Source organism: Vombatus ursinus, unplaced genomic scaffold (assembly GCF_900497805.2).
Source record: "Vombatus ursinus unplaced genomic scaffold, bare-nosed wombat genome assembly UNPS02008996.1, whole genome shotgun sequence".
NCBI classification, from domain to species: Eukaryota; Metazoa; Chordata; class Mammalia; order Diprotodontia; family Vombatidae; genus Vombatus; species Vombatus ursinus.
In genome coordinates, this window is record NW_020948774.1 from 6,800,521 (window position 1) to 6,820,600 (window position 20,080).

The following is a 20,080-nucleotide window of genomic DNA, read 5'->3' on the forward strand; positions in this document are numbered from 1 at the left end:
TGTTTATTGATTATTGATTTACTCAAGCCAGCAACACAGTTGCCTGGGATCGTCTGTCATTTGCGTGCCTAAAAGATTTTCGGTATCCAGTGGCCACTAGAGGGTACTCAGCCTGCAAATGGGCAGGCTGTTCCTATACTGCAGAGCTTATGGGGCATCAAGCTGCTATGCTGGGTAGGTATGGAATTAAACTAAGGAATTAAATGAAATATTTCTCAAAATATTTAAATATAAAATCTATTTTCTAGAGTCCTTACCCCATGTCTGGACTCTTTAAAGCCTCTGTCCTCACCCCATGTCTGGATGGCTTTCGAGCTGCTCCTTCAACTCAACTGTCTTTGGACACCACTCCCCCATGTCCATAGAAAGTCAGATACTTAACACACCATGATCACAAAGTTTATTGAATATAACAACAACAACAACAAAAAAGACAAAGTAAATGATTCACATGTTCCACATGAAGCTATCTCATCAACCTCTCCCCACTTGCCCTCCTAGTTCTTTGGAGGTGGCAGGAAAAAGTCCTTAATTGTTCATAACCACAGATGATAGAAAGGAATATGGGAAGGCAAGGTGTGTGTGTGTGTGTGTGTGTGTGTGTGTGTGTGTGTGTGTGTGTGATCCTATCTGTGGATTATAGAGAGTAGAAAGCAGGGAATAACAGTGAAAGGAAACTGACCTGCCCTCTCCAGTTAGCTCACCAGCCCAGTGGAAATCACAACAGCCAGTCTTGGGACTCAGCATCTTTTAGTCTCCATCTCTGCTCCAGGCTCTACTTCTTCCACAGCAGGAGTCTCGAGCAGCCTCAGTCGCCTGTTATTCAAGTCCCATGCCCTGTTGCTTGCGTTGTTATCAGCAAGTCCTCTTTTCAAAGGTAGTGGAAGAAGAGATAGCTAGTTCTGCATAGCAGTGAATAGGTCTCCTATTACTCCATCCCATCAAGTGGCTTCTTCTCCAAATGGAGTGAGCATGCCATAAACTTCCTTATGAGGGGAAAGATAATCATCAGAAACCACTTTGTTGGTCTTTTTCTCCTCAAATCTTTATTTACCAGGGTCCTAGAGGAAGATAATTCAGACAACAGGATGACGTGCAGGTCACAGATTAACAACTTACAGCTTTAAGATTCACAAAGTAATTTCCTAGAAAGGTCTCTGTTAGGTAAATATTTTACTTATAATACCACTTCTCCACCATTTTAGACACATCAAGGAACTGGGATTTTGCCTAGGCAGCAGGAATATAGGACAAAGGTCATCCTTTCCCTTCCAGTGATACTAAATGCTTCAAAGCTTAAAACTTCAGGGCAATTACCCTGGCCATATACTAGCTTTTAGGAACATGACAAGGACTGAAAGGAATTCAATTACCCTAACCCAATCTGGAATAAAGACAGGGCAGGAAAAGGAGAGGGGGAGTGAGTGTGCAGCAGGGTGTGATAGTCGCCTGGGTGTATCAGCTAGGTGTGGTTGACTTGACTAATGAAAGAACCTAAAACGTGTTGCATTAGTCACCCAAGTATGTTAGCCCAGGGCTATCTCATAGAAGATTCAGGAGGTCTGGGATTTAGGCTGAGCCAAAGAACTCTAGTCATCTTCCTTGTCTTTCTCAGTCACAAGGATATCCAGGAGAAAGATAATGCAAAAGTGGTAGCCAGGGTGGCCATTACAGAAGTCTGGAGCTCTGGGGCAGTGGACTTGTGACTGACTTAAGTGGGGATGGGGACAGAGACTGGAAGATTTCTGGGCACAGCTTTTCTGGAGAAACTTGTAAGTTCAGTACTCCATCTAAAGAGGGGCTCAGGTCTGCTGAAGACCAGTTATCTAGCTCACTTGGGGCCCTCCAATTCTACCTAAACTTCCTAGACTTCTCTGACTCATGGATAATAAGAACAACAGTTGGCATTTATGAAGGCCTTTATGCTTATGTGTGTAGAAAATCTCATTTAATCCTCAAAATTATCCTGCTGAGGTGGAAGGAAAATATTACTACCTCTCATTTTATAGATCAGGAAACACTTCTGAGAGTTAAATAACTTGTTCAAAATCAGTGGCAAAAGTGGGAATCCCAGTTTAGGTCTTCTTTGGTCCACTTAGTCTATGTGTCTTTGACCCTTTACCCTGGAACTATCATGGTCTCTGATAGATGAGCTCTTGCCCAGAACCAGGTGTCCATCTTATTTCTTAGACATTTGCAAGACATGTATAGTTGCCCCTCTCCTTTCTAGCTCCCCTTCATGTGTTATATCTCCCTTCCCTTAGAATGTAAGGTCCTTGAGTACAGGGACTGTATCCCCAGAGCACAGAATATAGTATATAGTAAGAGCTTACTTAACAAATTGCTTGTCATTGATTCGTACATATGTACGGAAATGTATGCATATACAGTATATGCTTCCAGGTCCTGTCTCTGGCCCAGAGAGGAAGACTCCATTAGGTGAGGTCAATTGGGTGACCAAAGAACATGAGAAAAAAGGTAGGTGATTTCAAAAAAACAATGCAATGAAAAAAAAAAAGTGCTATGATTAGGAGGGGAGATTAGGAACTTTGATCACCCAGAGAAGTTCCTCTTGGGCTAGACCTAGAGCATCCTACTTTGGGGGTATAAAGGTCACAACTGAGGCCTCTTCACCTTAGTCTCCCTGGGGACTAGAGTTCTGGAGTGCTAAGAAAGAGAAATGTGGATGTGGAGAGACTAGGGGACCAGAACTCAAGGGCAGGATATCAAAGAAAGGAGAAGGAACTAGTGACCTGAGAATGAGTGGATCCTGCCATGAATGATCTGGGCCTGGGAGATCCAGGACAAGGGAATCCAGGACAGAAGGATCTGGAACGGGAAGAGGGGGAACTAGGGGATTCAGGCCCCAGAGAATCAGACCCTCCTGACTCTTGCAGAAGTCGTGACAGGTCCTCCACCAGGTGCCATTTTTCCCGTACTTGCTAAAAGGAGAGGCAAGGAATGGGCATTCAGATGAAATGGTAATTAAGGAATGAAGTCCTGCTTAATTTCCAACTCAGGCCATGACTCCAGACTAAGATCCACCCCCTGTCCATGGTCCCAACCCTAGCTCATCCCCTGCCTCAGAACCCCTCCCTCCCGTGCCCGCCTTCCACTGCACTCACCCATAGTAGCTGTCTCCTAAGACCCTTGATGGCCCTTTTGTTGGCCCCGGATTGGGAGAGGCACACAGTCAGTGTAAGGCTTTGAGGAAATGGGGGAAACCGAGAGTAACAAATCTTAGGCTTCATTCAGTCCTAGACGAAGCTTCCCTTCCCTTGGCTGCTTTCACCTCAGCCCACTACCTCCCTGCCGCAGCACACTCCGCCCCCAGCCCCCATCTGAAGTCATTCTAAATCTCCAGGTGCTGATTTGTATCATATAAACATACTTTATAGTCAGGATAATGGACCACTCTTTCCTTTCTCTCAATGGTCCCTGACTTCTCTCTTCAGCAGGGTCAAAATCAACCCAAAGGGGCATTTGGGAGCAACAGTCTACAAAATATAGGTAAGCCTCACCCTTCTCATCTCTTCCCAATTATTTACAAAGTATTGAGTGGCACTAAGCCACAATTTTAAGATTTGGACTTATTTCTACAGCAAAGAACATTTTGCATGACTTTTTTTTTTTTTAATGATTATAGGATCATAGATTTAGACCTAGAAGGTTACTTTAGAGACTATTCCTCATTTTACGGATGGCTAAACTGAGGCCCACAGAAGAAAAGGGAAGGAAGAGGAAGTTTCTAGTGTTCTCTCATCTCTGGTCTCCAGGTGGTGCATATGTAAATCAACATCAGGGTAGCCAGCATGGTAAGAATAAATAATGAAAACTGTCACTAGTTAGCTTGATTGGCAGCTCACAGAGCCAGTGATCTTCATGAAAAGAAGGAGGAAAATCCTCAGACTCTTTTCCAGTCTCTGTGTTTCCTATCTTCACACATATTAGGCTGATTTTACTCATTCATTCATTTAAAGCCCATGTACCAAGCACCTACATGTACAGAGAACAGTGCTAGGCACTAGAGAAAATAGAATATTTAGATAAATCAATTCTAGCTGTCATGGATGTACTAGTTTCCAGGTGCATTTGCTTGCTGTCCTTTGGCTCCTGCACCCCTCCCCACCTTTGATCCAGGGGTAGTACCTAAGTAAGATGAGGACGGGGTACCAGAAGGCATTGGAACCAAGGTAGTGAAAGACTTTCTGGGCTGATGGTGAGAGTCGCAAGGCCACTGCCTCTGGAACCACCTGCCAGGGTACTGAGTAGTTGGAGAAGAGACCGCAGTTTACAGAGGAGGGAATGCTGCAGGGGAAAGGGTAGAGAAAGAAGATCAAGGAGGCTGGAGCAAGACAGATGCCCCCATAAGGGATATTCCTACCCCTGAGACTTCTTACCTGCTGATGACATAGAGCAGAGGCACAGAGGCCACGAGGAGGCCCAGCAGGAGGACCAGCTGGAAGAAGAAGGTGGCGCTGGAGGCTTGGAAGAGGCGACGGGGGGGCTTGCAGTTCCTGAGGAGAGTGTACTGTTGGGAGGTGAGAGAGGAGAGATTATGCAGGATGCCTCTCCCAGATTTAAAAGTCAGAATGTTCATAACCCAATGTTTACTGTGACTTCCCTGCCCAATGTCTTCACATTTGCTAAAGCACCACAGCCTGTAAAGCTGGCTTCTCTCTTCTGCTAAGGGGAAGATTCTTGGCTAACCATCTCTTCCAGAGCCATAACTAGGGTTGAGCAACTGGGGCTTTGCTCCAGGGAACCAATATGGGGAAGTTGTACTTCGTCTCCACTGTTGTCTTGGAAGGGCCCTCCTCCTACTTCCTTTTTCCTGTCCTGTTACCTCCTAGGGTCTGAGCTTGAGCAGTACTCTCTGGGAGACAGTACAACTACAACAGAGTACACTGTTCTTTCTGCCATATGAACACTTATTTCTCAATTTAATTTAGTCCAGGAAAAAAATTTCTAGTTTAAGTTCTTATTTCCCCCTGGCCTTAAGGATAGCTACCTAGTCATATATCTCCTCAGAGCTCCTGCCTCAAATTTACTTGATCTTTATATGTTTCTCTACTTTCCTTTCCTTTCCCCAGCTAGGTAGCACAGTGGATAGAGCTCTGGGCCTGGAGTCGGGAAGACACTGAATTCTAATCATGTCTCAAATACTAGCTGTGTTACCCTGGGCAAATAACTTAATCTGTTTGCCTAGTTTCTTCAACTGTAAAATGGAGATAACAACCCACCTTGCAGGAGAATCAAAAGAGATAATATTTATACAATGCTTAGCACTTTACACTGGAACCTAGTTGGTACTGTATAAATGCTTATTCCCTTTTCACTAATGGCTTCTTACCTTCTTGACATAAAAGGTGAAGAAGATGAAGATGCTGCTGAGCAGAGGCAGTAGGGGGCAGTAGAAAAGTCCCATCCAGGTGATCGTCTGTCCAGCTACAATGTCCAGCACATTTTTGGGTACCAGAAATTCTTCTCTGCCCAGCCAGACCCAGAACTGGCCTGAAAGATGATCTACCAGCAGCCTGAAGTGAGGTGGGGAACAAGGGTACCACTGAGTACCCCCTAGGCATCACACATGCAAAGAAGTAAGAGATGCTCATCTCTTACTTAAAATTGTGGAACTGCAGCACGTCAAAGCTGAAAGGAGAGGACTAAGGCCCAATGGGACGAAGCACTTGTCCAAGGTCAAAAAGGCATCTACAGACAGCACAGAGTTTCCTGTGGGCAGCCCATATACCATCATATTTTTCTCATGATTTTGCACATACATTCCCTCTTTGGCTCTGTCCGTCTCTGTTTCCCTCCTTCCTTCTCTCCTTCCTCCTTTTTTTTTTTTTTTTTTTAGTGAGGCAATCAGGGTTAAGTGACTTGCCCAGGGTCATACAACCGGTAAGTGTCAAGTATCTGAGGCTGGATTTGAACTCAGGTCCTTCTGACTCCAAGGCCGGAGCTCTATCCACTGCACTACCTAGCTGCTCCCTCCTTCCTCTCCTCTTCCCTCCCTCTTTTCCTTCCTCTGCTTCCCTCTTTCTCTTCTACTCTTCCTCTGTTCTCCCTCTCCCTTCTTTTCTTCTTCTCTCTCTCCCCCTTCTTTCATTCCTCTCCCCTTCCTTTTTCTCTCCCTTTCTCTTTCCCTCTTTTCCTTTGTCACTCCATCCTTCTCTCTCTTTCCCTCCCTCCATCTCTCCCTACATACACTAATCATAGATATATATACATTTTGAATCAGATTTGTGATGCATATATATACTCATATAAATGTGGATTTATACCTACCCATATTTATACAGGTAAATACTGAGTAATCACACATACACACTCTATTCCCATCACTCTCTCTAGCCCCTGACACATTTTCCTGAGCCTCTTTTTCCTTGTCTCCCAGAGCAATGATGACAGGGTAGGATAAGGAGATGAGGTTTCTTACCTCCTTGGCAGGGTGATCAAGAAGGCAAAGGCCAGCATGAGGAAGAAGTCAAATATGCTCAACTTGTATAACTCCTGACCCACTGAGTTCTCCCAGCACTAGAAGTAGAAAACAGAGAGGACCCCAGTGACCCACCCCCTTTTCTACACTGTTATCTTGCCTATCCCCCTTCCACCCTCTAGAAAAGGGGCACCCAAGGAGCGCTACACTCACTTGTAGTCTGATGTTACATTCCCAACCCTGACGTCAAGGATCTGATTGGTCTGGTCAGTGATGGAAAAAGGAGGGGAGATCTGAGCCTCAGGTGTCATGCCAAAATACAAAATCTCTAAAGGAGGCCGGGGGAGTCAAAAGAAAAGGTCTAAGAACTGAGGGGAGCATAAAGGCTGGACCTGAGTCCGGTCACTGACCAGTGGTGATGCCTAACTTCCCTGGCTTCTGAGGGAAAGGCAGCAGCACCCCAGTTTCCCCTCCACCTCAGCCGGAGGTGCTTGTCACCTGGTCACATTGATTATAATCATGGGGCTCACAGCTGGAATGGTCACTTCTGCCAGTACATAGCACTGCTTGCTGTCTCAGTGAAAAAAGGAACATGCCCAAGCTAGACAGCTTCAGAACCACGCACCTGTGGAAATGCAAGTCATAGTGTGAAGAGGAGGAAATCTAGCCTGTGGGTACCCACTGAATGTCCAGGTCATTAAGAGTGAGTGAGCACAGATCTAGGGATCTAGGTGAAGTCAGGGTGGTCCTTCAGAGGCCTACCACGTCTGAGAATGAGACCACCCTTCTCAACTTTTAGTGACCCTCTGACTTTGGAAAGAGTTGGTTCCTAGACCCACCTCTGAGATACTATTTTCCTGGAGGATCTGGTTTTTTTTTTTAATTTTTAAATTTTTACTTAAGCAATCAGTGTTAAGTGACTTGCCCAGGGTCACACAGCTAGTATCAAGTGTCTGAGGTCAAACTTGAACTCAGGTCCTCCTAACTCCAAGGCTCCACTGCGCCACCTACCTGTCCTCTGGAGGATCTCAAGGAAAGAAAGTCTCAGGGTCTGGGCCTCATAGGAGGGATTCAGATCAACAGATCACATGGATATGAACATACAAAATTGTAAGAAATGCCACATTGGGTCATACTCATGAGTCTCTGACCATGGCACCCTGGGGTGTTTGGTGGGAGAATAAAGCAGCTGTTATTTATGAAGCCAGACTCTCAAGGATTATTTCCAAGAAATGAGAAGCTGTGATGAATAGCCCTCTCCCCAGTCATGCTGGTATTATGGCAGAGATAAAGTCCTTTTCCATATGTCAGATACTAATACATATACTCTTAATTGTTAACATGTGGTAAGGGACCAGACAAGATAGTCCTGGGAAGATGTATGAACAAGGAGATAAAGTATACATTAGTCAGACAGACTGAGGAGAGCTGGGGCATGTTAAGCAATATGCCTAAAAATATGAGTTGGTTAGGACTTGTTCAACTTCCTAGAAAACCCCAAAGGAAAGGACCTTGTTTCCTCAGCATCCAGTAGAGCTGAGAGAGGACGGCTCTTGCTTGTGTTGAATACAAAAGTTTGAGCATGAGACAAATTTATCAGAGAGGCAGGTAGAGAAAGACAGGTTGGGCAGGGCCAAGCTTGGAAAATTGGACAGAAACAATTTAGAACTCAAGAAAATCCTGAGTACAATTTCTACTTTAAGCCAGATCCGTTTGTTCTCTAATTCTACCACATAACTAAAATTTTCTTCTATGTGTTATGTTTGTACCCTCAGATTCCTATGATCAAGTAGTTTCCTGTTACAATAAATAGGTGGTTGAGCATAACATGGCGATGATTACCACTGAGGAATGCAACTGAAAGAAGTGAGAGAACTGAGGTGCTAAGGTTACAGTCTAAAAAGGAGATCCTTTCTTTAGATCCTTGGGTGAGAGCAGGCATGAATTCAGGGAGCCTCTTTTTGGAGGTCTCTCTGGCTTTGGCCTAAAGATAGACCTGTTGGACACCAACATTTCAAACTCAAGCTCAGGGGTCTTATCCTTCCTTACCAAAGTAGTACTGACCAGAAAAGGGTGAGATTGATCTCGGTGTTGGGGGGATAATTCTCCATTTGGACCAGGAATCCAAACAACAGAGGCCCCAGAGTGTTGACAAGGGAAATGACTCCAGGGGACAGGTACTGAAGCAGCAAAGAGAGGGACTCCTAGGAGAAGAAAGGGATGAGGAGTTTAAGATAGGATAACTTGGGAAGCAAGATGCCCTGTAGGATGAGAGGACCCACAGAAGGCAGACAAAGGAGGAAGGGAGGGGATGCCTCATACTTCCATATTATAAAAATTCATTGCGTGGCTACACCTTTCACTAATTCAAATTGCAATCGCTTCCATACCTCAGTAGAAGGTCTTCAAGGAATTGCTGTGGTCTCCCGCCCCCCTCCAAAAAAAAAGTCGGCACTCTGGTAATGATTCTATCCAAACCTAGCTAGTCTTTTGACAACTGATACAGACTCTGCCAGTTTGGGAGGACCTTTCACAGCATGAGCTTTCACGGCATAGCTTTCAAGAATCCTGGTTTGAATCCATGCCACGATGAAGTATTACAGGGATTAAAGCGGGAATCCCCCATAATTATATTATCATGTAATATTCTGGTCATCCTCAATGGAGGCTGGTTTCCAGAAGAGGAGTGGGCTTAACAATGGACCCTCATGAAGAAGGAGAAGACCATTACTCACATCTTTGTAGTTCTGAGAGAACTTGGTGGCCCAGTAGATGGCACTGATACCCCCAACCACCAAGAGTCCGATGAACATGTTGATTCCCACATAAGAAAGAAGCTGTCGGGCCCTTTGCTTTCTCGTTTGCTGCTGCATCTGCAGGAAGCGCTGCTCCTCTTGGAGCTCAATCTGAAATGGGGACATAAGATGATAAAAGTGGGCGGGGGGTTAGGGTTGGGCAAGGATGGGGACCGCTGCAGAGCAAACAAAAGGATTGTATTGTATCTCATATACGCCCATGGTCAGAAATAATTGAGGGGATGAACAGGAACAGAAAAGAATCATGTTTAGGGCTGGTATAGAGATATGTTAGAGATAACTACAAGTGAGGAATAGGAGTAAGATCCTGGTGGGGACGTGGGCAGATGCAGCATCTCCTTGCTGTATAATACTAATATGTATAATCCTAGTACTAATACCCAGCTCTGCACACCATGCAAAGCCTCTCATTGTTGCAGGTTCTTCACCACCACTACTCTCCCTAAATGAATTGAAGGCACATTTCCTGCTGCTTACCTTGAGAATATTTTATGTCTTTTGCGCAGATGCAAAAATCACTAATCATATTCTAAGAAATCAAAACCTCCCTGTTGCGTGTGGCCTCTAGCTCTGGAATGCTCGGCCTTCATCAAGAACCTTCATTTCATGTATACCCAGGCTGAAGTATTTGGGTGGATTAGCCCTCTCCACCGCTTCCCTCATAAGCACTGCCCTCTCCATCCTGTCAAAGCCAGGGACCCCAGACGTGGCACCTTGAATTCGTTGCTGATGCTGTGTTGCTTGATGATGGCAGCTTCCCGGCTTTGGATGCAGAAATCCCAGGAAACAAACACCTTGCTGCTGAGTCGGGGCCTGTAATCCTTGCTCAGCAGTTGCTTTTGGATCAGCCCCTTCACCATGCTAGATAGAAGAGGTATGTATGTATGCATGCATGTGCATGTGCATGTGTCTTGGGAGCTGGGGGAAGAAAGGAGGCAGAACAGTGCTCCAGATCCTCTCAAGCCCTATTGCCCCAGGACTTTGTCTTCTCTTCTGTAGACCTCCAGGCAGTCAGTCTGTCAGCCCCAGAGACTAAGAGACTCCTGGTCACAGCCCTTCCCTGACCACTGAACAGAGAGAGATGGGGAGGCATACAGAGGAGGAGACAGGGCCCTTGCATTCAGGGGGTTTGTAGCTGGAGGTCCATAACATCCCTTTGGTCACTGAGCAGCCTGGAAAAGATGCCAACAGGCACAAATGAATTTGGTCTAAAAGATTAATGGCTACATGGAGCTAGCTTTTCGAGAAGAGAAGGAACCTATATCTGGAGTGGGAGGATGGAGAAGTGGATAGGGAACATGAGTTCTAATCTCACCGTCGTACAATCTCACAGAAGCAGAGGAGCAGGCAGGTTAGTGGACTGAGGAGGTAGGCCAGGCGAACACTGTACTGGGAATCACTCTCTGGCCCCATTCGATATGAACCATAAAAGAGGTAGGTGTTGCTGAGAGCCTGGGGAAAGGGTGTACAAGGAAGGACAGACCTGATCTCAGAGACCAAGAGGTTTTTCCTCCTTATCCCTTAGCCTAATCATGATCTCCCTCTCCCAGTCAGACTTTGGGCAGAGTGTGATTTTCATTTTTGTTTGCTTTTTTTTTTTGGCTAGGCAATGGGGTTAAGTGACTTGCCCAGGGTCACACAGCTAGTAAGTGTCAAGTGTCCGAGGCTGGATTCGAACTCAGGTCTTCCTGACTCCAGGGCCAGTGCTCTATCTACTGCGCTACTAGCTGCCCCAGCAGGGTGTGATTTTTCTTAGAAGATAAGAAGATACATGTACAGGGGCCCATGGAGTAGCCTGATCTTTTGTTGAGTGTTAAGAAAGATGAGAACATTCCGGCCTGAGCCTCTGGACAAATTGGCCCTGCCTAGAAATATGTCTATGCTTTTTTGGCCACCCTCACCCAATATCCCCAAAAGATTTGGGGGCTCAATTTGTTAGCCTAAAGCTGTTTTCACCTAGATTTCCCTTCTCCCACTTTCTCTGCACTCCTTTGTTCAGACAAAGTCACACTCACCCTGCCAGTGAAGACATCCCACAAGTGCAAATGTATTTGGCTCAGATCAGGCTGGGGCTCACGGCTGGTAGGGCAATGGTATGCTGGAGAAAGAGGGGCAGGTTAGGTAGAAAGTGGTGCATAACTAGGGTAGAGCAATCAGGGCTTTGCTCCAGGATGACGTAATTTAGGGAGTGATGACAATACTTAACAGTCCTTTAGCAATGTAGAAACAACTGAGGTTAGCATCTAGGTAGTTAAAAAAGGAAGTTACTAGAGTGTGGCTCTTCCTTCCCCAAATCTAGCTACCCCTCAGATAAGCTTCTCCTTAGCCTGGCTCTACTTTGTTCCCCTCTCCTCAGAGGCCTCATGAAGTCTGTGCCATGAAGTGTCCAAACTATTTATCCCAAACCCTCTCCATACAACTGAATTTGTCATAATAAGTTGATTTAAGGATACATTTTGTGCTGTTTGCCCTGGACAAAAAAACTGCTAGTTTGGGCTCTGAGTAGAATGGCAGAAGCTTTTAAAAATTTTCCCAAGGTCACACAGCATCCTCACCTCCCCACTTTTCTAATATCATCTCACCAGTTCACATCTCTCTTAGCTCAAAGGAAGTAGAAGAAAGTTGAGCAGGAAAAGCTGATTATCATAGATTACTGAAAAATGCTTGGGCTAGGCAGGACCTTAGAGCAACCCCCTCGTTTTATAGTTGAAGGAATTGAGGAATCGAGGCCTAGAGAGGTAAAATGATTTGTCTAAAGTTATACAACTAGTTAACACCAGGGCCAGAGCTTGAATGTGAGCGTCCTAACTACAATTCTGTATTAGATCATGTTGCCCTTTGAGCTGAAGAGATGTTATCATTTGTTCAGTCTCATGCCTAGTTGCTCAGGTATATGGGGACACACGGTAAGATGCAAAGCAAAGTGCTAATGAGGTCTCCTCCAAGGACTGTTCTGATCTGCTGTATCTGGATTGCTGGGGCCTCTGAAACTAGTGGGAGCTGTCAGTGAGATGGTACAGTGGGTGAAATGTTCAAATCTTGCCTCAGATACTTACTAGCTGTATGACCCTGGGCAAGTCACTTAACTTGTTTGTCTCAGTTTCCATATCTATAAAATGAGGATTAATAATAGCACCTATACATAAATAATAGCACATGCACTTGTAAGTTTGTGAAGATGAAATGAGAAAATAATTATAAAGTGCTTAGAGCAGTACCTGGCACATAGTGAGCACAATATACATTATTATTATTATTTATTATTACCTGGGCAGGATAGAACCATCATCCCTCAGAAGGCTAGACCAATTCCCATAACTTGGGGTCACTAGACAAACATTCTTATGGTGGGCAGTTGATGTTATTTTCCTTGGTGCTACTCACTACAGATCAGCTACAAGGTGGGACCTTCTCCCCTCCCCTCCTCCAAATGCTTCTTAACCACTGGGTATTTGAATAAATGCCCTCATACCCTCTGCAGGGGTTCTTAACCTGAGTCTCTTTAGTTTGTTTTTTAAAAAATATTTTGATAATTACATTTCAATATATTGTTTTCCTTGGTAATCCAAGTAATCCGATATTTTATTTATTTCTTCAAAGGTTAAGCACTTCTGTATTAGGGTGATTTGATCTTAGCTAGGGGGATGTGTGGAGGGGAAGCCGATATCCTCCCCTCCTAGCTCCCTACCAAAGCAGGACACTCCAGAGTGGACCAGGCCAGGGAAAATAGAACCTGGGGTCAGGGATTGGGAACTGGACCCGGGGAGCTGAAGCAGCTACTCACAGGTGTTGGGGGCAGGGCCTGGGTCAGGTGAATGGAGCCAGGCCAGAGGCAGCAGCACCAAACTGGAGGTCAGCAGAAAGGCGAGCAGGTTGAGGACCAACAGGAAACGAAGGAAAGTGAAATAGGACCGGATCCCTGTGCCAAAGAGCCCTGTGGAGCAAAGGAGTGGGGAAGATGGTTTGGAACAGATAGGGTGAGGAGCCCAGGGACTTGCAGGAGCCAGCTCTACTTCTGGAGAGCTGATGGTTAAATTTTCAGTGTGAGCATTGACACCTCTGAAATCATGCTACACAAATCAGGGATTGATTTATTGTTTTGTTGACTGGCTAGACTTCAGAAAGTGAGGGAGAAAATGTTAATAATTCACATTAAACTGAGAAGTATGTCATACGAATATTATATCCCACACCCCCAAGCTGGTTGTTAAATATTTACCAACTCATCTTTGGGTAGAAGCTAGTGCAATGGGTAGGGCTTTTCATATTGAGCTGTTCAGATAACTGCTCCCTACAAAGCATGTGTATATGGGAAAGAGAGTATCAGAAGAGGTGGGATTTGAACCCCTGTGCCTCCTTTAGACTAAAGCCCTTTGAGAAGCCCTGGGTCCCTGAAGACCCATACCTGTTACTCCTTAGACTGAGGATGGCAGGGGCATTTGGGGGGTTGGGGGAGAGGGTACAAAGGCATAGAGCTGGCCAAGGACTGAGCTCCACATGCAACACTATCACCTGAGAGGCATCTAAGCTTCATGATGACAGAGACCACCTATAGCTAAACTTTGTATCTCTCCCACTCCCAGTGCCCAATACTGAGCTCCACACACAGAATGCACTTAGTAAATGTTTGTTGTTATTGCTGTTGTTGATTGGGATAGGGGTGTATAAATCCCAGACAGCATCACAGTATGGCCACCCTTATTTTTATGCTGGGTGACACAAGATTAAAATAAGTAGGAAAGGTCACCCAAAAGGGCAAAAAGGGAGGGGGCCCCAAAGCATAAGTTCAAGTTGGGGGGAGGGAGAAGAGGAGACAGGGAAGCCAGAGAGAGTAGTGGCAATTCACCTACTTGTTTTAGGTCTTTGGAGCATCAAGTCAGTCCTGAAGGTTACTTCCCTTAGTCCCAGCAGCAGGCCTGGGCCATAGCTCCTATGGGCAGCTTCCCTCAGGTTAATTGGTGGGGATTTGAAATGAGATTGGGCTGGGAGCACAGCTCCTCTCACTGGATCCAGAATAGCCACCCAGAGTTTTTCTTGCCTAAGGGGGTTAGCTGTCTTGGGAACCCACTGGAAGGAGTGGATTGGCAGGAGTCAGACTGTGCCTCCATAAATCTGGAATTTGATCAATAGGACCTATGTGATGTTGCCACATCGTGTTCAGAATTGGACATTGAGACTACCCTATCTGACTGTGATGGGCAGGGGTGGGGGGAAGACAATTAAAAGTATTATGGAGGGCTTTTGTTTTTGGAAGGGGATCCTACCTCCAATCTCATAGAGGTCAGTCTTCCAGAGCCCAAAGGTCCCCATAAGCCTGTGGCTCACATCCAGGAACTGCTGATGGACACGTTGCCATTTCTTCTTCCACTGTTCCCAGAAAGAGGTCTTTACCCCATCTGGCTCCCGGAGGTGCCTGGGAGAAGGGGATGGTGGTGAAGGGGGCATCTCTAAGTTCTAGCTTCTTGCCTCTCACCTCCCTATGCTCTCTACCCACTTTCAAGACAAAGGAGGGTTCTGAAATTATTTGGCATTGGAAGGAGGCAAGAGAGGGATGATTACATTCCGCATGATTCCTCTAGATAAACGTTATCTTTTAGCAAAAAATCAGCTACTTGTTCCCTGAATGTGACATTTTATTTCTTGCTTCCACACATCATTGGAATAAGCCATCTGCCATCTGTAGAATGCAGTCCCCCCTCATCTCTGCCTCTCAGAAGCTTTCTCTTCCTTCAAGGTTAGTTACTCAGGGGTCAACTCCTTCATGAAACTTTTCCTGATTTCCATTTATTTATAATCTCTCACCTTAATTCTCCTGGTACACATAAGATCATGGAGCTAAAACTGAAACACCTTCACTTAATAGTTTGAAGAAAATGGCTTGCCCAAAGACACAAAAGTAGTAAGTGGTGGAATTTGAACCCAGCTCCTCTGACTTTAGAATTAATAATTTTTCCATTGTCACACAATCCTTTTCTGTTGTATCCCCTCAGCAGAACATAAGCTCCTTGAGCAAAGTGACAGCTTTGTTTTTGTCTCTGAGTCTCCAGGGCCTTGCCCACAGAAGGTTCCTAATACAGCAAGGTCTTGATACATTTCAATAATGAAACCCCTAAAATGGTTACCTTGTTTGAATTTGTCCTACATATTTCCAATGGGCTGGAACCAATTGCCATATTTTATACAATTATATCTTTGAATGGTGCAAATTCAAATCTATGCAGGGGATTTAATATTCATACTAATTAGGACCTAGCCATAAATGTTTATTGAATTGAGCCGGCTGGTCATCTCAGGATCGGTGTCACAAGTTTGTTCCTCTATTCTCTGTTTCTTTACCTATCCCCCACCCCTCCGCACCATATTCTTTTTTTTTTTCTCAGATTCCTTCATCTAAGCTTTCTGAACAGCCCCTCCACTTTCCACCCATGCTGGAGACGCATGCTAATGAATAGCAAAGCCTCTCGGGCACTATCCCTGCTTCTGCCAGGAGGTTCCCTAGAAAACCCACCTGATGAGCCGTTTGTCCATCATGGCATAGGGCAGCGCCTGTAGTGGTACCTTGGTGCTGCATATTCTCTCCATCTCCTCCTCCCAGAGTTCTTCACCCAGTGATTCAGGAGGTTCTATGTCTGATTGGGTAGACCTCTGCCTTAGGAGGAAAGAGGCCATCTCTGTGGAAGCCTTGACCCCAAAGGATGAATATGCTCTGAGTACTCACCTGAGGAGTAGATAGAGAATAGGATTAATTTCAGGGTTTTGGTACTGTCATGAAGAGAGCAGGTTGGAAGAACTAAGGGTCTAAGGGCAGGGAATCATTCAAGAAACATTGACAGAAGTTCCTCATAGGGACCAATGAAATTGGTTATACCAATGAGATTATAGGTCTAGTTAAAAAAAAAAAGTCACCTGGACACAAATACCTAACACCAAGATCCATTCCCCCCAAAATAAATAGTAAAAAAATATGAAGTTTTCAAAAGATTCACAAACTATAAGTGACCACATGAAAATATTCTCCAAATCATTAATGGTAAAGAGAAGTTAAAATTAAAACAACCCTGACTCCATGAAAACTGGCAAAGATGAAAAAAAGATGAGAATAGTTAATGTCAGAAGACTGACACTGTTGCATTGTTGGTGAAGCTTTAAAGTGGTCCCATAATTCTGGAAATCAGTGTGAAATTATGCAAGAAAAGTGACCCTTTGACTGAACAATTCCTTGCCAACTCAAACACCAGCTGCTAACCTCCACCAACAAGTAGGTGAGCCTAAGAGTCCCCAAAGTGCAGTGCTCCTCAGACCACTGCTCATGGTTCTGCCTGGCCCCAGCAGTCAGTATCCCAAGATGTCATTGTCCCCTTGGAGATTCAAACTGGTGACTGCTTCTATTGGTGCTTTTTGACCCCTCCTTCCTCAGCAGCTACAGCTATAGAAACCTAGAAAACAAAGTTCTTCCATGAGAGTCTTTGGCACTGTTAACTAGCTCAACATCAGAATAGGATATTATTTGACCAGTAGAACTAAGATGAAAAAAGAGGCATTACATCTGCTTTGCTGCTACATTCTAATGAACTATCTGTCTTACACCTGAAACCTTCCGTGTGTGGCCTTCCTCATTAGAATGTGAGCTACTTTTTATTCATACAAAAATATTTCTAGCAGCTTTTTTTGTAGTGACAAAGAACAGGAAACTAAGAGGATGCTCTTAGGAATGGCTGAACTAATTATGATCTATAAATGTAACGGCATACAATTGTGCTGAAAGAAATGACGAAGGGGATGGTTTCAAAAAAATCTGGAAATACTTGTGTGAACTGATATAGAATGAAGTGAGCAGAAAGAGAACAATTTAAATAACAGCAACATCGTAAAGGTAAACAACTGTGGAAGACTTAAAATCTTTGACCAAACACTGGTCCAGAAGATTCATGATGAAACATGCTAGAATAATGGAACTCACAGTGCAGATTGAAACATATTTTTTGGACACGGTGAATGAGAGAATTTGATTTGCTTGACTATGCATTCTTGCTACAAGTGATTTCTTTTTCTTTTTCATGGGGGAGGGGGTAGAAGAAGGGAAAAAGAGAACATTTTGTTCATTGAAAGAAATTCAATTTGCAAAAAAAGAATGTGAACTCCTTGAGAGCAGATCCCACCTTGCTGTTCCTATTTGTATTCCTGATGAAGTCTAGAGGTTTAGGGTTGCTGGAGCCCCAAAATCACGACACACGAGTCCTGCCTGAAAGAATTCGACCCACGCCTTCTTCAGCCAAATACGAGGTTTATTAAAGATCTGCCATATTGGTCAGACTCTTAAGGAATCTGAGCTATTGACTAGATTGTAAAAATCTAAACAGTGGCTAGATTATAAGAATCCGAGCATCTTAATGGAGACAAGATGTACCTTATATACAGAAAGACTATGGGAGAGATCTAGGAGTGGCCAAGTAGTCTATGAGGTAATAGAATGCCAGGGACCTGGACCACATGGCCAAGGGAGAATGGAGCCTAGCTAGGGTTAAGGGTGGGAAATGGCAGGGGGCCATAGGGAGGTAAAACAATGGAGGGCTAGGTTAGGTTAAGGGTAACAGAGAACTGGGGAGATTGGGTTTAACCACAACGAAAGGCCAGTTGATGGGATTATAGCCTCAGGCAAACGCCAGAGATTTGACCGTGTGGGAAAGTCCAGGATTTTTCCTTTTTGGGGTCTAGATCCCATCCTCATCATTCCCAATGCTCAATAAATGCTTAATAAATGCTTTGTCAGGGGCAGCTAGGTGGCACAGTAGATAGAGCTCTGGCCTTGGAGTCAGGAGGACCTGAGTTCAAATCTGGCCTCAGACACTTGACACTTACTAGCTGTGTGACCCTGGGCAAGTCACTTAACCCCATTGCCTAGCCAAAAAGCAATAAATAAACAAATAAATAAACGCTTTGTCTTTCATTCATTCCTTCAGTCAATCCCCCTATTGGGCATACGTCCCAAGGAACTCAAGTACAGTAATGGACGTCCCATCCATATATAACATGATATTCCTAGTAACCCTTTTAATATAGTAAAGAACTAGGGGGAAAAGTGGGAAATGGCTAGAAAAAACCTATGACATATTAATACAATGAAATATATTGTACAGTAAGAAATGACATGAGGAATTCAAAGAAATGTAGGAAGGTGTGTTCGAATTGGCACAGAATAAAATCAGCAGAATCCAGGGAATACTATCAATTCTGACAACATAAATGGAAAGACATTAAAAGGAAACAACTCTTGAGCTGTGCCTGGCACATGATAGGTGCATAAATGCTTATTGCCTGACTGACAACAGAAACACCAGTGAAGGTCATGGAGAAGAGATAACAAAACAGACCTGCTTCTCCCAAAGGACAGCCATTTGAACCCCAGCCATTACAGTGATCCCTCAATGTCTTTTCTTTCTCTGTACTTCTCTACCCCTGCTTCCACTATATGTGCAGTTTAGAATTTTTATAACTGTGCCAACTTTCCTTCGTGAACCGTATGCATGCATTTGTAGTCATATTGGCAAATTGAAACCAGTTCTTCTTAATATGAGGATCCATATTAAATTCTTATCCTCTATCCTGACCTCTATCTAAGTGAATATTCATAAGTAGAATCCAAGGGGAAACTATAGTTTCTTATTGTTCTCCCTTGAGGATCAAGTCTTTAGGTCTTTGCTCTTGGCATCACATAAACTAGAGACTAACTAACTAGTTAGAAATTAGTTAGGATACTTTGTTTTAACTATTACCTATGCAATTTCATTATTTTTTGCCTTAATTCCTAAACTGTTTGAAAGACCTGACTGTTTCCAAAACGGAAATTTTCTCTGTCACTAAGAGAGGCTTCAATAAGGAAGGAGATAGGAAATGATTGTGATGCAAATACAAAAGGTATCAGTAAAACTTTCTCTTTTTTTCTATTTTTAGAAACTTTTTTTAAAGAAAGTCACCAACTTTAAGTTGAGGAGAAAGGGCTTTGGAACTCTAATACAGACAACAATAGGTAATATTAATCAAATTCAGGAGGCAATAGATAAATAGGAAACCCAGGATTCCCATGGGCAGCAGGATTTGGGGTCTGCCCTTTGGATGAGGGCAAGTTTCTTTCTACTTCCATGACGCAATTTTCCTTTTTAGGGGTGGAAACTTAGGTACCCTGAGAAAAAGGCCACAGATACAAGGGACCTGGGTAACATTGTAGACGATGTAGAGTCTTGGGTTCTCAAAATATCAGGAACCCCTTTATTGAGAGAGGCCCACACTTCCCAGGTCCCGCCTTTGCTTGTCTTTCCACCCCTCTGACTTCTCCCACATTAGTCTCTTTCTAAGGGTAAGGAAAATGGAGTGAACTGAAAGTTACCTTCCTGCACTACTGACCTCCCCTGTCCAGATCCTTTCTTTACCTCTGCCAGCTGAAAGCATATTTTCTTTTTGCACAGTTATGCCACAGAAAGCATCTTAAACTGAAGTAAGCGTATTTGAGACTTAGGTGAGGGTTTCTTTGTCCCCAGATCAAAGGTAGATTTGCTCTGATCTGACCATGCTGGGGGTCCTAAACTTTCCTTCTGCCTACCTCACAGTTCCTTCTGCACAACCTGAGCAGCCCCTCTTCTAATAACTCCCTTCAGAGTCCCTTGTCCCCATACTCACAGTGTTTGTTGCGTTCCTTGCCTGATGCAATGCCTCTCTCTCTGTGATGCATGTCTACTTTACTCTACTGAACTGATAGTAAGCTGGGGGTGGGGGAAGGTGAGGGTGGAAAGTGGGGACAGGGGAGCATCACGTGACAGGAACAACT

The 20,080-nt window shown here is 44.4% G+C and overlaps 1 protein-coding gene across 5 annotated transcripts; it reads right to left on the bottom strand.

Annotated features, from left to right (window-relative positions):
* Positions 1-377: 377 nt before the first annotated feature.
* Positions 378-20,006, bottom strand: TMC8 (transmembrane channel like 8). 5 transcript variants are annotated; one of them, XM_027850222.1, is made up of 17 exons: positions 19,933-20,006; positions 15,767-15,976; positions 14,523-14,671; positions 13,043-13,192; positions 11,274-11,356; positions 10,574-10,710; positions 9,972-10,119; positions 9,178-9,348; positions 8,507-8,646; positions 6,941-7,067; positions 6,443-6,540; positions 5,354-5,537; positions 4,401-4,531; positions 4,150-4,308; positions 3,126-3,204; positions 2,754-2,942; positions 957-1,061 (listed from the first exon to the last, which is right to left on the bottom strand). In XM_027850222.1, the coding sequence occupies exons 2-17, from the start codon at positions 15,925-15,927 to the stop codon at positions 1,047-1,049; spliced, it is 2,121 nt and encodes a 706-aa protein (XP_027706023.1). In that variant the 5' UTR covers positions 15,928-15,976; positions 19,933-20,006; the 3' UTR covers positions 957-1,046. The 5 variants fall into 5 exon arrangements, with proteins under 5 accessions (XP_027706027.1, XP_027706023.1, XP_027706024.1 ...); XM_027850223.1 differs by lacking the exon at positions 2,754-2,942; XM_027850224.1 differs by lacking the exons at positions 9,972-10,119; positions 10,574-10,710.
* Between the last annotated feature and the right edge of the window lie 74 nt (positions 20,007-20,080).